This window comes from Rhizoctonia solani, chromosome 4, assembly GCF_016906535.1.
Source record: "Rhizoctonia solani chromosome 4, complete sequence".
In the NCBI taxonomy this organism is placed as follows: Eukaryota; Fungi; Basidiomycota; class Agaricomycetes; order Cantharellales; family Ceratobasidiaceae; genus Rhizoctonia; species Rhizoctonia solani.
This window is the reverse complement of record NC_057373.1, coordinates 3644238-3656541: the sequence shown is the minus strand read 5'-3', so window position 1 is coordinate 3656541 and position 12304 is coordinate 3644238. Positions and strand designations below refer to the sequence as shown.

General features: G+C 44.8%; 4 protein-coding genes across 4 annotated transcripts; 3 read left to right on the top strand and 1 right to left on the bottom strand.

The window, feature by feature from the left end:
* Positions 1-41: 41 nt before the first annotated feature.
* Positions 42-1832, bottom strand: RhiXN_01217 (Retrotransposon-derived protein PEG10; the record flags this gene model as incomplete). Its single annotated transcript, XM_043321036.1, has 1 exon — positions 42-1832. The coding sequence occupies one exon, from the start codon at positions 1830-1832 to the stop codon at positions 42-44; it is 1791 nt and encodes a 596-aa protein (XP_043180048.1).
* Positions 1833-5679: 3847 nt separating this feature from the next.
* RhiXN_01216 (Retrotransposable element Tf2 protein) lies at positions 5680-6675 on the top strand (the record flags this gene model as incomplete). Its single annotated transcript, XM_043321035.1, has 1 exon — positions 5680-6675. The coding sequence occupies one exon, from the start codon at positions 5680-5682 to the stop codon at positions 6673-6675; it is 996 nt and encodes a 331-aa protein (XP_043180047.1).
* A 33-nt stretch (positions 6676-6708) lies between these two features.
* RhiXN_01215 (Retrotransposable element Tf2 protein) lies at positions 6709-7209 on the top strand (the record flags this gene model as incomplete). The annotated part of the gene is made up of 1 exon (XM_043321034.1): positions 6709-7209. The coding sequence occupies one exon, from the start codon at positions 6709-6711 to the stop codon at positions 7207-7209; it is 501 nt and encodes a 166-aa protein (XP_043180046.1).
* A 1161-nt stretch (positions 7210-8370) lies between these two features.
* RhiXN_01214 (oxysterol binding protein) lies at positions 8371-12237 on the top strand (the record flags this gene model as incomplete). The annotated part of the gene is made up of 10 exons (XM_043321033.1): positions 8371-8410; positions 8454-8636; positions 8689-8913; positions 8962-9282; positions 9333-9400; positions 9447-10929; positions 10977-11095; positions 11142-11264; positions 11315-11548; positions 11596-12237. The coding sequence occupies 10 exons, from the start codon at positions 8371-8373 to the stop codon at positions 12235-12237; spliced, it is 3438 nt and encodes a 1145-aa protein (XP_043180045.1).
* Between the last annotated feature and the right edge of the window lie 67 nt (positions 12238-12304).

Below are 12304 nucleotides of genomic sequence, written 5' to 3'. Positions count from 1 at the left end.
GGGTTCTAGGGGAGTCTCTGACATGGTTACAGAGGCCCTTGTTAATTTTTTGATTCTATGGATTCACAATCCTCCTCTATCCTTTTCTCTGTCCCTCTCTTTCCCAGTACTGGGTCAGGTTTGTAGAATTTCTCAGGGCATTGTTTTAGCCTGTGAGTCTTGCTCCCACATTTTGGGCATTCACCTGCTTGGCTTCTCCTCAGAAAAGCCTCTGCAGGGAACCTCTCTGTAGGTCTATAGTTGTTGGTCTTTCCTTTCTTTAGGATACTAGGTGGTGTAGTAGTGTCCTTGATTGAAGCTGCCTGTTGAAGAATGTCATCAGTCCTGATGGCTACTTCAATGATTTGCTCTAAAGAGTAGTTGTCAATTTCAGGAGTAGTGATCTTCATGCAAATCAATTCTGACTGCAGGTTGATCTTGAGTCCCTTTTTGAAGGTGTCAATGAGAGCTTTCTTATCCCAATCAAGATCTTCCTTTAAAATTTGGAATTGACTGGCATAAATTTGTGCTGATCCAGTTTGTTTTAGGCTATTGATTTCCCTAATAGCCCTATCCCTTTTGGATGGATCACTGAAGTTGAGTAGGAATGCTGCTGTGAATGCATTCCAGGAGGTAAGGTACTCATGAGGTTCATCACTGAGATGCTTCTGCATCAGGGGACTGGCCCATTTGACTGGTTCACCTTCTCCCATATTGGTTAAGGTGGCCCTGATCTTTCTCTCATCCGTGAAGGTACCAGGGTACTCTTTGAAATACATTTCCATCTTCATGATGAATGTTTCAGCTTCAGTACCTCTTTTTCCATTGAAGGCATTTGGCTGTTTAAGTCTGGCTTCTTTTGGAATGGAGGTTCTTCTGGCTGGAGAGGACTGTCTTTGTCTAGAGAGATGAAGACTATCACCATCTTCTTCCTCACTGTTGCTTTCAGTCTCAGTTCCTTCTGGCTCTGGTTCTTTAGGTAGTCCTATCTTCCTGTCTACCTCCAAAATTGCTTCCAAAAGTCTTTCCTCCATGGTAGCTATCCTAGATTGTACATCCTGAAAGAGTTGAGGCAATGCATCCACCTTGTCTTGTAGATCCTCTACTTGATTTGCCAGGTGGTTATGGGCTGTTTGAGCTGCTCTTTGTTCCTCAGAGACTTCACCTAATTTCCTTCTTATATAGTTGGTCTGCAGGTTGAGGTCTGCTACATCTCTGCCTACTTGTCTCAGGGCAGCTGCACTTTCAGAGCTATTAGCATGTATGTATTTGATAGGGCCCATCTTCAAGGCAATGTCATCTTTAATATCATTGATGGCACTGCTGATGGCTGCTTCTACCCTGACTTGAGGCATCACCTGATGGCTCTTGGCCTCATATTCAGTTATAGCAGCCCTGGATATAGGTAACCCCTGCATAGGTATCTGGGGTTGTGGCTGGTGTGCAATTAATGCTGTTGGTTGGTGACCCAGTGTTGGTTCCCCAAGCTTTTGGTCAAGCTCTACAGGGCTTGTTCTCCTACTAGATGTAATGGATGCAGGGATGCTCTGTAGGGCTGTTTCATGGTATCCCATATTGGAAGTGCTTCTTGTTCTTGGTTGTCTTATGGTGGTACCAGTAAGGTTGTGTCTCCTAAGAGTGGTATCCCCTTCCTGGGCAGTAATGTCTTCTATAGTGACAGAAGATCTGTTGGAAGGCTGGTTATGAGTGGCTGGTAGTGTAGGAGGTGTATCCTGCACTACTATGGGTTCCAAGCTAGAAGTGTCAGTAATCATAATGCTAGGGTTTTCTACTGTACTATCATCCTCAATCACAGTAGTTTCATCCTCAGAGCCAGGCATTGATCCTGGCATGACAGATGGTCCCCTTGCTGTATAGGTAGTAGAAGAGGCTCTAGACGTTCCTACAGATGAGGTTCCTGAGATTCCCCTCCTTCTTGCTGGTCCTTCATCAAAGGTTGAAGATCAACTGGTTCTACTAGGGTTTCTTCTAATATCTGTACCCCCTGTGGGACTGTCAGGTTCAGGAGTGGCAGACATGTGTTTCAAGAAGTGGTTCTTTAAGATAAGGCTATCTTAATTGATAATCAATGATACCTCAGTATCTTCTTCAAATAGAATACTCAAAGAGCTTCTATTGATCAGAGCAAAATAGCGCAACCCACAAAGAGGTCTTTAGCTGTTTGCAAGTAAAGCAATGGACACCTAGGGTCCAGGTGATGAGAAGACTCTGATAGTACTTCTTATCACAAATCAGATATAAGAGTCAGTGGAGACCCTTTGTTGACAGTTGTTGATAGTTGAATTTGAAATTAATCACTCAGTTGCTCTTTTTCAGGTGTAGCAGCACCTGCTTGTCCCTATAGGTTGTAAGACAAGGGAAAACAAGCTGGCTTTCTAAGCAGCTTGTTCTGCCCCTATATATACCTGGGCATCACTTGGGTCTATATACATATTTCAAATAGAAGCACAGCCTCTCAGAGCTGTAGCACAGCCTCAAGAAGCAGTATGAGTCAAAGAACCATGTGGCAGTGCTTGATTAGCCAATCAGATGCCAAGAAATACACCAGTGAGGTGAGGTCTTGGCGGAGTTGGTTCTATTTTTAGCACATGATCACGTGGAACACTGCTTAAGTATGACTCATACTTTTGGCATGCACAGCCACAATATAAGTATGACTCATCCAATTTCCTTATATGGTAATCCTATTCCCCAATCTGGCCTGGTTTTACCCAGAGATCAAGCACAGCCATCATTATGTGATTGTGGCAGTGCAGGTAGTACTTGATGACTAAGCATTTGTCATTATGCTTGGTCATAGTTGATTTGTCATTCATGAGTTGATCATGTGATCTGGTTGCTGACTCATCAGAGTTCAGCTGACTAAGCTTAGTCATCCATCCATTTCATCTTCTTTCCTAATTTGGAAAGGGGATTGCCATTTTTGGTAAGTCTAGGTTGCTTAGTCTCTATTTGTCTTGAAAGTCTTCTTCAAGTTATGTCTCTTTCCTAATTAGGAAGGTGAGTTACCATAAATGGTAATCTGAAGTTGTGTTGTTGGGACAATATGTTGTGCATCATTGGTGTAGGGGCATTAGTCATCCCTACATCACCTATAGGCAATACATATACACATATATATGTATATATATACTGGGTATAGGTAAGCAGCTTGTTTTCAATGTCATAACCCATATCTGGAGGGGTTATTACCATATATATCCACTGTCAAAGATATATAGAGTATATATGATGCACAGTGATATATTAATAATATAAGTTGCTGGGGGACGTTGCACTCCCCCTGCCCCCCTAGCTGTGGGCCAATGTTAAGGGAGCCTGCAGGCAAGGTCTGAATATTATATTATTATAGAAGAGATTATGTCATCCCCCCCCCCACCTCAAATCCGTAGTAGTTTAGTATAGTATTTGATAAAGGACTGGAGGGGGGAAGGTCATGTGACCTGGACTTAGAGAATATCACTAAGTCCAGCCATGTTGACCATAAGTCTCTTATATGTGGGAACCTGGGGGTTCTGAGTGCATAAGTGCGAGTATATGCGTGTTTCCGGTGGCTGTAGTGTGTACCATGAGTGCCCTGGTATGTGAATAGAGGGCACAATAGGGGTGTGGCTCATGACAGATACTTGTTCACTGCCTTATGCAGGTTATCATCTGTACTTTGTGCCCACAAGTGCCATCCCCCTTGGCATCCCAGACAATATCTAGGACATAAGATAGATGCAGCTTGAGTAGCAACATATGGAGTACTGGCTTGATCCAAATGTTGTCTAAGGTCCTCTGTGAGCTCCACATGGTAGGTGGCTCCTTTCTTTACAACTCCATCAATTACTGCCACCCTAATTCATTGTGCTAGTAGCTTGCAGGGTTTTCCAATTGGTACATGCATATTCTGTGTATTAATGTATACCTGGTCACCCTGCTTGAAGGGTGATGGCCTCCCATGTTGCTTTGATTTAACCATTTGACTCATGTGAAATCTTATGATTGTATAGCATGCTATCTTCAGCACATACTTGATATAACGCACTGCTTTGTGCACCCCATGCACAACTGTCTTGGTTCTCCCAAGCATTGGCCTAGGTACACATCCATAGTTGAGCAAGAATGGGCTGAATCTCAATGTTCCAAACTGTTATGGATACAACATTTCTTCCATAATCTGTACTTATTTTATTGATTACACAAGTAATCCTACAGTGAATAAAGTGAGATAAAGATGCAAACTAGGGTTTTCAAGGTCCCTCTATCCAATTGCCACCTTTGCAAAACCTATAAGCTTCAGGAATATCCTCAATATGCAATATCTTTTGCATATATGCTGTTTTCTCACTCATTTAAATATATATATACTTAGCTGAGTAGATAAACAGTAACAAATAATATTTCTCCTGTTTGTAGTATCTATTATTCAAGATTCTATCTTGTGGCTACACACAGAAATATTCAGGGTCCCCCCTATTGCATAGGCAAGTGCTCTGGCGCTTAATCAGCCCTTAAGCGCCAACGCACTAAATGCGCATTCTCTCCATCACCCGGGCATCTCACACTGCCGGATTGCTTGCGCTTAGGTGCGCCTGTTTGCGCGCTCCAGAACGCTGGGTCAAACTCCCAAAACAAACAACATTTGGCAGAGTTATGCCCCATTTACTGTAAGTACCCAATGCAGCAGTATCCTACCTTTGGGACTATTTACTCCAAGGATGAAACACTTAGCCTTGGGACATCTAAGGACCCACACAGGTAAATACTGCCTTGGGGCAAACATTGCCTTGGGGCAAATATTAGGATCTATTGTTTGTTTACTATGTACCAAAGTATTGGCTCCCTCAAGTGTTTCAGTTGCCACATGTACCCCCTGTACCCCCTCTTGGTATCAATCATGTATATACTTGTCTGTGTGCCTTCTCAGGGTATAAAAGGACCCTGTGAAGATGCTTCTAATTCATCCTATTTTTATCCATTTATCCACTCTTATATATTGACATATTCACACAAGCCTTTAACAGCTTATCTGCGCATTTACTTTAGTGATTGACTCACTGTAAATAGCATAGGAGGTTATTTGGCGCACTAAGACCATAGGCCAGTCCCAACAGACACAGGGTAACCTATTAGTGTACTTACTGCAACCCTGTGCCCCTTGACTGTCACAGTTGTTGAGTTCAACATTGAGTATAGTGCAACAGTACTGTAAGGATTGTTGTGATTGAGTGATAGTGTTTCAATCCACCATACCCCCTATATTGTAGATAGCCTTATCTACAATATCTCATAAATCCTAGATATGTTTTAGGTAACCCCATAAGTCTTAAGTCTTACTTAAGCATATATAAGTCCTATACTTATTAGGCCAATCCTATAAATCCTGTACATTAGTCAGGTAACTCTCTTACTTAAGGTACTATCCCAGAAACCTTAAGTATACATACCCTTAGTCACTTAGGCTTAAGTAACATTAGTCTAAGGTACTATACATAACCAACCACCTGCACTTCATAGTTGGTAGACTATTTGTTAGGAGTTGTTTATTCCTGATAAACCTAGCTCATATTGTGCCTATAATCTGTGCATATATTCTGATTCTTAATACTAGTTTTTAGTTATTCCCATATACATTTTGTATATAGTAATTCTTTCTTACTCCTGTACTTACACAACTCTTAACATCCCCAGTCCATGCTCCCAAACCCTGTCTTTGTTAATGTTGCCCTAGTACTTCCTGAGAAAGAATTACAATGCCAGATTGAGTCATTGTTAGATCAGGATGAATCTCTGGAAGAAATTCTTCAGTTCCTCCAAAACAAGTCTAAAGCCCTGCCATCAATTAAATGTGCTTTCAAAGACTACCAAATGGAAGCAGGACTCTTGTTTTACCAAGGAAGGATTGTTGTTCTGGATGTAGGAACCTTGCACACAGATTTACTCTGCATCTTCCATGATAGTCCCTTAGTTGGACACCCAGGACAACAATGCACCCTGGAATTGGTGTCACAAGACTATTACTGGCCTGGCATCCATGCTGACACATACTGGCACGTGGACTCATGTGAAACCTGCCAAAGAATCCAGAAGCCAAAATACATGTCAATCCTGCCTCAGCCATTGGAACTCCCAAACAGACCCTGGCAGCACGTGCCTTACAATATGATAGTGGACCTGCCCAAAGACAGAAACAACAATTCCATCCTTGTCATCATAGACAGCTTCACCAAGCACGGTATCTTTGTCAAGTGTTCCAAGAAGCTCAAAGCACCCAAACTAGCAGAATTATTCCTGGATAATGTCTGGAAATGTCATGGCATGCCCAAAAAGACCATCTTGGATAGAGGAAGGGTCTTCAACAATAAATTCCTAAAAGCATTATACAAGCAATTAGGAATTGACCCCCACTTTTCCTTGGCATACCATCCACAAAGCAATGGACAGACAGAACAAGTAGACCCTTCAATTGAACATTTCCTCAGGGCATACTTGGGAATCAACCAACAGGACTGGACCAAGTGGCTCCTTATGGCAAAATTTGCTTACAACAATGCTGTACATAGCAGCACCAGGAAAACTCCCTTCAAGGCCTTATATGGTTGGGAACCAACCTTAACCCCTTCCAACATGCCAATGGATGTTCCAGAAGCAGATGACCTTGCCAAAACAATGGAAGTACAATGGAAGTAAATAGAAGCAGCTCTTTGGCAATCTAAGATACAGATGACAGCTGGAGAAACAGGAAGCCCAACAGAGTACAAAATTGGAGAAGAAGTCTGGCTCAATGCCAAAAATGTAAACTTGAAAACCCTTAGTCCCAAGTTAACAGAACAATGCCTGGGACTGTTCAAATTCATTGAGAAGATCTCTGACTGTGCCTATTGGCTAGAGCTCCCACCAACAATGCGCATCCATGATGTCTTCTATGTGGGCCTACTTTCCAAAGTCAGAAGAGACAAAAATTGCACCTTTGAAAACTGTCCCCCACCTGTCACCTTGGACAGGGAAGAAGAATACAAAGTAGAAGGCATCACTGACACAGAGGAATGCAATGGAAAATGGTATTTTAGGGTCAAATGGAAAGGATACAGCTCTGAGGAAAACACATGGGAGCCAAAGGAAAACCTAAAAAACACCAAAATTTTTTTGAAAAAGTACAAAAAAGAGATGAAAGAGAAGGCCCTTGGCACTGCCAAAGCCCTTAGAGGGGGGGCAGTGTTGTAGACACACATATACCAAGGGAATTTATTCCTATTTTCTTGGATTTAAACAAAGGCAAATGGACAATATTTTCAGTCACATGACTACAGCACTTATATCATATGCTAAGCACCAAGCCACATCCCCATCTGTGCTTATCTCATCATATGTAGCCACCTCCACCCATGACATCATCATGACATGTCAGTGACACATATGCATGAGTAAGGCCAACTGCAGAGCAGGGTTCTTATTTCATGTAGATAGCTTCCTTTCCCCCATATGTGGCATTTGTAATTAGTACTCTCTGTAATATATAAGGAGGCCAACCAACCATGGTAACACCCAGGTCAATTACCTGTTGTTACATCCTACTCAGTGTACAAGGCCTTACAGCCAGTAATTACTAAGTTGCTACATACATAGATAGTCTACACCACCTTAAGCAGTTTCTTGGTTGTACTTAGATAGCTTGTCACTGCCATAAGTGGTCTTGTTGTTGTAGGATAGCAGCTTGTTGTTGTAGATAGGTTCATTGTTGCCTTAAGCAACCTTCTCACTTTGTACCCTGTGGCCACAAGCGCCATCCCCTTGATGTCCTAACAGACGTCTAGGACAATCTTGTATGGGACTTGATCCACCCCTTTGGCATCCAGGTGTAGTACAATCAAGTTGGACTGTGGGAGAAGCAACATAAACATTATAGCTATGAGTTAAGAATATTTTACTTACTATTGGAACATTGCTCAGTCTGTTGTATGGCATTGGTGATGCATTGGGATTACATTGGGCAGTGGCAAGTATTGAAGTGAGTCACTAAGTGCCAGAATGGCTGTGAGCTCTAAACCACAAACTGGCCTCAATTCTTGCTTGCAGTTTTGAGCACTTTCACTGCAGGCAAACTTTCACTACCGGTCTCTATTCATCAGTGTTCCACCTCACAACCTGTTTCCCGGGGAAAACCAAACCACAAACTAAGAATTGAGCACGGCCAATACGAGGTCCACCTGCTCAGACTCGTCTCGGACGCAACGTACTCCGTACCTTCGGCTCGGATCATCATATTAGCGCTGATCTGACATCAGCGGTGGGTTGGTGCACATTGACAGAGTTGCCACTTCCCGGTTGAGGACTTCTCGTGGAAATCTTGTATGAGGACCTGAGTAGTCCATCTAGACCCTCGTAATGTCGAACGATGTATCTGTCCAAGGCAAGCCTGTAAATCGTGTTTCGTACATTACATTTGCTTAATCGTGGCCCAAACTTAGATCCACTGTGGCAAGTTAAATTGTTGGCAGCCCTTCGTGCTGGCGACCTCGCACAGATCCAAAGTTTCCTCATTGACATTCGCCCGCCTCACTCAAGAAAGTCCGATATAGGTAGTATAAACTCGTCGGGCCTGGAGGAAAAGGCCGCCACAATTCTGCATTTTGCCATCCGTAGTGCTTCATGTATGTATGACTTGATCTTCAAGTAGCCTAACCAACTTACATTCTTATCAAGGCGAAACTATACAATTGGTTCTTTCAAATAAGCACGTCTCTCCTAATATGTCTTGTTCCACCAATGTTGGGTTTACTGCTATTCATCTCGCCTCATCACTTGGTCGAAGCGACATACTCCAATTACTTCTTGAACAAGACGGCGCTGATGATACACTCTTGGATTCTCGTGGCCGCTCAGCAATAGATTTGGCCAAGGATCAGAAAACTCGAAATGTTTTACGAGGTAAATTAGCTCGATTTCGCTTTGTCTTGTCAACTCACGCCCCTATAGACTCCCAGGAATCATTCCGCAGAGAGTTTTATGATGCCCTCTCACGATATGTTGGAGCCGCTGCTCAGTCCACGACTCCCCTTGATTCCTCCGAGCTGGTTAGGTATCTACGTTCACCACGTGCTCGCCTGCTCGATCTGTCTGTACTCGAATCCGGAACGACCTTGCTTCATGAAGCGGTAAAGAGACGTGATTACTCTCTCGTCGAGGTCGCAGTACATGCTGGAGCAGATGTTTTTGTTCGCGACCAGCGCGGAAGGGGCTTGCTCGACGGAGAAAAAGACAAGGATGGCGAGCGCATTCGCGCTTTTCTATTGCAATGTAAGAATCTATAATTAATCGTGACTCCTACCTCGCTAATATCTCTGAAGACTTAAACCAGGATGTAACACTAATAGGTTCTACCTCCAATGAACCACCGTCCCATAAAGGTTATTTGGTGAGTGCAATAGCTTCAGTCGCTTTGCTGCTGACCGGGCTTCCAGTCAAAATATGCCAACATGGCCAAAGGCTACAACACTCGTTGGTTTGTCCTAAAAGACGATATGCTTTCGTATTATCGCAGCCGGGAAGATGAGGGTTTGGCCGTGCGAGGGGCGATCTCCGTCCGCACTGCACTCGTCAAAACTATTCCAGGAGATAAGCTACGCTTTGAGATCCATGCACATGCACCTTCTGCTCAATCCGGCCATGCTTCAACCACTGCCGGGCAAAAATGGTATATGAAGGCAAACCATCCCGGTGAAGTTGCTCGCTGGGTTCAGATGATCAATCGCAGTGTTGAATTTTATCAGCAAAAAGATCGTGATCAACTACCGGTTCCTGCCTCCGATGCGGACTCGATTCAGAGCATCAACGAGGGTTCAAAACGGACCAAGAGCCTTCGTTCCAGCGTCGATATCTTAAGGAGCTGGAGTGGCCGTTCGAATCAGGGCTTAGGCCAATCCCGAGCCTCGATTAACCAGTCGGCCCCACCGGCCGATTCCAACGCCTCTCAACTGTCGCGCGATGCCCCTGATACATTCAGAAACCTAGACGACGATACCCACTCTCGCGCTTCAGATGAAAGTGACTCATCTATCCTGCCTCACGAAGATCGATTTAATTTGCAACATCGCTCTTTACGAATGGAGATTGATTTAGCCCGACAACTGCTTGACCAACTGGTTGTTCCCACTGACTCTGCTCCCCGACTAACTGAAGTCAAGTCCGCATTGGAACACAGCCTACTCACAATCAAAGACAGCTTTGATCAGTATAGTAACATGTCCGTTGAACGCGAAACCTGGTATGCAAGACGAGTAGAACATGAAGCTGACGCTCGCCGCATGTGGGAGGAGAACGTTGTGACCCTTGCCAATCAGAGCGAGCGTGTGGAACGAGAGTTGATTCGCAGTGTCCAAATCAACAAGGGTCAACGAAGGGCGCTCAGGTCTTTACTACATGCAAGCGGACAAGATGAACCTTCAACACCCCGTGCTGCCACTGACACGATCTCTCGCGTCGACGAAGATCCAGTACCACGTGTCTTCCCCGAAGGCAACACTCCGAGCACGGCCGAGCACATGGGCGCACCAACTCGCGTCTCCATTCGTGATCCAGAAATTCCTGCTATACGAACCCCACCCGTTGCAGATTCCGGGACCGACGACCTTCTTGGTGGTGATGACTCTGACACGGATGAATTTTTCGATGCCATTGAGAGTGGAGTTATTTCCAACTTGCCCTCGACTATCCTTCGTCGCCCCAGCCTCCCTCCAAGCCTGGACGCCGAGCTATATCAAGGGTACGAAAATCTGCGGGACCGATTGCCTATTAGCAGCGATAATCGGCCACCCGTCAGTCTTTGGGCGGTGTTGAAAGGTAGCATTGGGAAAGACCTCACTAAGATTAGCTTCCCGGTATTTTTCAATGAACCCACTAGTATGCTTCAGCGAATGGCTGAGGATATGGAATTCTCGGAGTGTCGTGAGTGAGTAGTCCATTTGCCCACAACTGTGCTAAAGGTCGGACAGTCGATGCCGCTGCCAACGAACGTGACCCACATAAACGAATTGCATATGTGGCAGCGTTCGCAATGTCCAACTACTCCAGTACCATCGGGCGAATTGCCAAGCCTTTCAATCCGATGCTGGTATGTTTACTATGATACTTGAGGTACAGCAATAAACCTCTTCCAGGGCGAGACGTTTGAGTATTGTAGGCTCGACAAGCAGTACCGATATGTTTCAGAACAAGTTAGTCACCACCCGCCCATGTCAGCTTGCTGGGCCGAATCTTCTCACTGGAACTATTACGGAGAGGTGAGATCATCTATGCAGAGATCCAGACTACTCTCAACTGGGATATCTAGGTCGATGCCAAAAATAAATTCATGGGCAAATCCTTTGAAATCCGACCCACTGGGGTCGCGCATGCCGACCTCAAGTTGCCAAAGGATTGGGCGCCAGAATATCCGACCGCTAACGGCGAGCCCGAACTAGAATGTGGCAAAGTTATTGAGCATTATAGTTGGAAAAAGGTGACCACCAATGTATCTGGATTCATAGTTGGACAGCCGACTATCGACCATTACGGCGACATGATGGTACGTAATTAATGTCGATACAAGGCAAGCCGACTGAAACTATGCAGGTCGTGAACCACCGTACTGGTGACACATGCCTTCTCACATTTAAACCCCGAGGCTGGCGTGCCAAAGACTCGTTCGAAATCAAGGGGACGGTCCAGGACGTCTCTGGTCGTGTTACTTGGGAAATAGCGGGTCGCTGGAATAGCCAACTCATTGCTCGCCCAGCGGGAACTGGAGCAGGGGATCTTCTTCCCGACGCTGATAGTTCGGCCAGCCAGTACTTGCTCCTGTGGAAAAACACCGAAAAACCACCTGCACCATTCAATCTTACTCCCTTTGCCATAACATTGAACGACTGTCCTGATACATTGACACCATTCCTTCCCCCCACTGATTGTCGAATTCGACCGGACCAGCGTGCATTTGAGATGGGACGATATGAACGGGCCAACGAACTTAAATCCGACCAAGAAGACTTTCAGAGAGCCACACGTAGGAGGCGTGAAGTGGGAGAACTGCCACCTCACAAACCTCGCTGGTTCGCTGAGGCTGTCGACCAAGATTCGGGTGAGCGGGTATGGCAACCTTGTAGACGTGGAGATCGTATTGAGTACTGGTCTGAGCGTGAACGCGTTTACAAGGAAGGTGGCAAGGACAAGACCCAGTGGACAGATGTAGACGAAATTTTTATCCCAGCAGAGTAGACGTGTTTTCAAGTCGATACATTCCCATAATCTTGAATTTGATATGTTTGAAATTTGAACCTTATTG